Source organism: Corylus avellana, chromosome ca2, assembly GCF_901000735.1.
Source record: "Corylus avellana chromosome ca2, CavTom2PMs-1.0".
Lineage (NCBI taxonomy): Eukaryota > Viridiplantae > Streptophyta > Magnoliopsida > Fagales > Betulaceae > Corylus > Corylus avellana.
The window spans coordinates 18,537,160-18,540,895 of record NC_081542.1 but is presented as its reverse complement, the minus strand read 5'-3'; the positions used below and the strand labels follow the sequence as shown (position 1 = coordinate 18,540,895).

Sequence of the window (3,736 nt, the reverse complement as noted above, 5' to 3'; positions counted from 1 at the left end):
CGGAGATTGAGTTAGCCAATTGAGCAGCATTTTTTATGGTGAAGAAGGCAGTGCCCTCTAGCTCTTACCGCCAAGTATAAATACTTGAACCCCATGCATGTCTAGGCATCACACGCATTTCCTTGTCTAACTATCTCATTACCAGAATGGTTAGCAACATGCATATCTTTACATCCAGTACTGTTCATCTCATCCTCATTTTTTCCTCTCTGCTTGGTACTACATCCTACCTACAGCTTATTAAACCCGTTTCATGCATGAAAAGCTCAATTTTCAGGTGCTCAGAGGTGGAGAGAGAAGCACTTCTTGGCTTTAAAGACGCTCTCATAGATCCATCTGGTCGTCTCTCTTCTTGGGTTGGTGAGGATTGTTGCACTTGGATAGGCGTTGGCTGTAATAACATCACACAAAATGTCGTCAAGCTTGATCTCAGAAACCCATTTCCATTGAGTGAATTTGATTCTTTTAGTGAAGAAATCTGGATTGCAAACACAGATGAACTTGAGTATCATCGTAGTGAAATAGCAAAAGCTTACGCCAAGTCGTGCCTGGGGGGTAAGATAAGTCATTCATTACTCAATTTAAAGCATTTGAGTTACTTGGACCTAAGCTTGAATAATTTTAGTGGAAGTAGTATTCCAAAGGTTTTGGGTTCAATTGAAAGTCTGAGGTATCTCAATCTCTCTTTCTCATTGTTTGCCGGAGTTGTTCCTCCCCAACTTGGGAATCTATCAAGGCTGCAATATTTAGATCTCAATTCACTTTCTTTTGTCATCAGCAGGGTCGTTTTCGTTCCAAGATTGGAAGTCAAAAGCCTATTGTGGTTAGCTGGTTTTCCTTCTCTCAGGTACCTTAATTTGGGAGACGTAAATCTTACAAAAGTAACAAATTGGCTTGGTGCGGTTAATATGCTCCCTTCCTTGGTGGAGTTACACCTACCTGGTTGTGAACTTGTTGGTCTTCCTCACTCAATTTCTCCCTTCAACTTCTCATTGCTTTCAGTCCTTGATCTCCCTCTCAACAATTTTAACTCCACCATACCTCCCTGGTTGTCAAATTTGAGTAGCCTTTCAACAATCAATCTTGCCAGCTGTTCGCTCAGAGGTGCTATTCCAGTTGGTTGGGGATATCTAGACAACTTGCGTATATTGAATTTAGGTTTAAATAATTTGATTGGAAAGATACCAAGCTCATTTTCTAACCTTTGTAACTTGCAAAATTTAAAACTGCCATTCACAACCATCAGTGGGGAAATAACTGAGTTTGTGGATGGCTTGTCTCAATGTTCCAACAGTAGCCTTGAGCATCTAGTTTTGAGTTACAGTACGTTGCTTGGGGGGAACTTGCCCTACTCATTCGGAGGACTCAAGAATTTGAAAACTATTGAATTTATTGATTGCTCTTTTCGAGGTCCAATTCCAGATTCTATCGGGAAACTATCAATGCTTGTATCATTGCAACTAAGTGGGAATTCATGGGATGGTGTCCTCACTGAAGCTCATTTTCAAAATCTCACTCGATTAAAATATTTGGGCTTGACTATGGAATTTTCTACAAATCAGACATTGGTTTTAGATGTCAAACATGATTGGGTTCCTCCTTTTAAGCTGACAAATATTGAATTAGTAAACGTGCGGATTGGCAATTCAGAGTTTCCAGCATGGCTAAAAACACAAAATGAACTCAAATTTCTTGAGCTCGTCAACGCCGGCATTTCAGACACCATTCCGCTTGGCCTTTGGAAGTCTTGCCCAAATGTCAGCTATTGGAGTCTATCCGGTAACAAACTACGGGGGCAGGTACCATACTTTCAATTTCACCCTTCGGCATATCTTTTTGATTTGAGTTCCAACAACTTAGAGGGTCCACTCCCACTTTTTCCTGGGAATCTAAGATCAATATATCTCAATAATAATATGTTTTCTGGACTTATTCCCAAAAACATGGTTGAGTTATTGCCCAAATTATCTTTGTTGGACTTGTTTTCAAATTCAATTACGGGTAGAATTCCACACTCTCTTGGAATGCTACAGGAATTGAGAATCCTTATTTTGAGAAACAATTCCCTATATGGGGAACTCCCCCATTATTGGAAGGATTTACAGCAGTTAGAGTTGTTGGACTTATCAGAGAACAATATATCCGGCAATGTGCCAAGTTCAATGCAACATCTGAATACACTACGACACTTGTCATTGCGCCAAAATCATCTTGGAGGAGAGCTTCCCTCTTTCTTTAGAAATTATAGAAACATGGAAAGCCTTGATCTTGGTGGAAACAAATTCTCTGGAAAACTTTCAGCATGGATAGGAGAAAGCCTACCATCTTTAGTGCATTTAAGCCTAAGGTCCAACTTGTTTCACGGGGACATACCTCAACAGTTATGTCTTCTTTCACACCTTCATATCCTAGACCTTGCACACAATGATTTTTCCGGTGCAATCCCTCAATGTTTAGGAAGCTTCTTGATCAATAATGATGAAAGTTGGGGAAGTTACTATGCTCAACAACTGCTGGTTTCTAAAGGAAGAGAATATCTATATGATAGTTCAATTATTCATCTGCTCTATTCCATAGACCTTTCGAGTAACAATTTATCTGGAGAAATACCTGAAAATTTAACAAGCATCTCAAAATTGGCCATCGTGAATTTTTCAAGGAATCATCTTACTGGAAGAATTCCTGAAAAGATTGGGAATTTACACATGTTAGAATCGCTTGATCTCTCAATGAATGAGCTTTATGGTCCTATCCCTGAAAGCTTGTCTTCTTTGACATTCTTAAGTCACTTGAATTTATCATTCAACAACTTGTCTGGGAAAATTCCAAGTGGGAATCAACTTCAAACACTTAATGACTCTTCTATCTACGAAGGTAACTCTTTACTCTGTGGGCCTCCTCTTTCAACCAAGTGTCCCGAAGATGAAACTAAACCAAGAGTAACAACAAATGGTGGTAACCAAAATAGAAGGGGAGTTGAGTCATTCTCGTTTTGGATTAGCATGGTAGCTGGGTTTATTGTTGCATTTTGGGGAGTTTGTGGCACACTAATCATCAAAACATCATGGAGACAAGCTTACTTTCGCAGCTTTGATAATTTGAAAGACAAGATTGCAGTGTTCGTTATGGTCAAAATTGTTTGCTTACTAAGGAAGGTCGAGTCAGAGAGAAATTGAAGCTGTGGGCTAACATAGTGCCACAATGTTTGTGGGTATCATTTCTGTTAAACCCTCACGAGACTTCACTCGTCCATTAGGGATGCCTAGTGGTTGAAAAGGCTTGTTGCATATGCCAAATGCAACCATATCTCCCACGACAGAGGATTTATGTTTCATGCTTTTATTTTTAGATTTTTTTCCTTAATATGTATAATTTATGTATTGTAAGTTTTTCAGGTTGTTGTAATAATGTGTGATCCAAGATGCTTCAATCTTCACTTGTCAATGTCATATATATGAATAATTTTTACAATTGTGCAAGGCATTATTTCTTTTATTCCATCGCATTTTCCAAAATCCATTAATTCTCATCACTTACTATTATATTTTCAATCTTTATTTAATGGTGCTGCAATAAAATAGTGAGTGAACGGTTGGCCAAAGAAATGACAAGGCCTTAATTTACAATTTTAACCATCATTCTTAATATATATATATATATATATATATATATATATATATATATTACATTACCAAAGCTAATGTTGTCTTTCAAAAAACAAAATGAAATTTGCGAA

General features: G+C 38.0%; 1 protein-coding gene across 1 annotated transcript; it reads left to right on the top strand.

Moving 5' to 3' along the window:
• Positions 1–131: 131 nt before the first annotated feature.
• Positions 132–3,471, top strand: LOC132172128 (receptor-like protein EIX2). The gene has a single exon (XM_059583579.1). The coding sequence runs from the start codon at positions 147–149 to the stop codon at positions 3,174–3,176; it is 3,030 nt and encodes a 1,009-aa protein (XP_059439562.1). The 5' UTR covers positions 132–146; the 3' UTR covers positions 3,177–3,471.
• Positions 3,472–3,736: the final 265 nt, after the last annotated feature.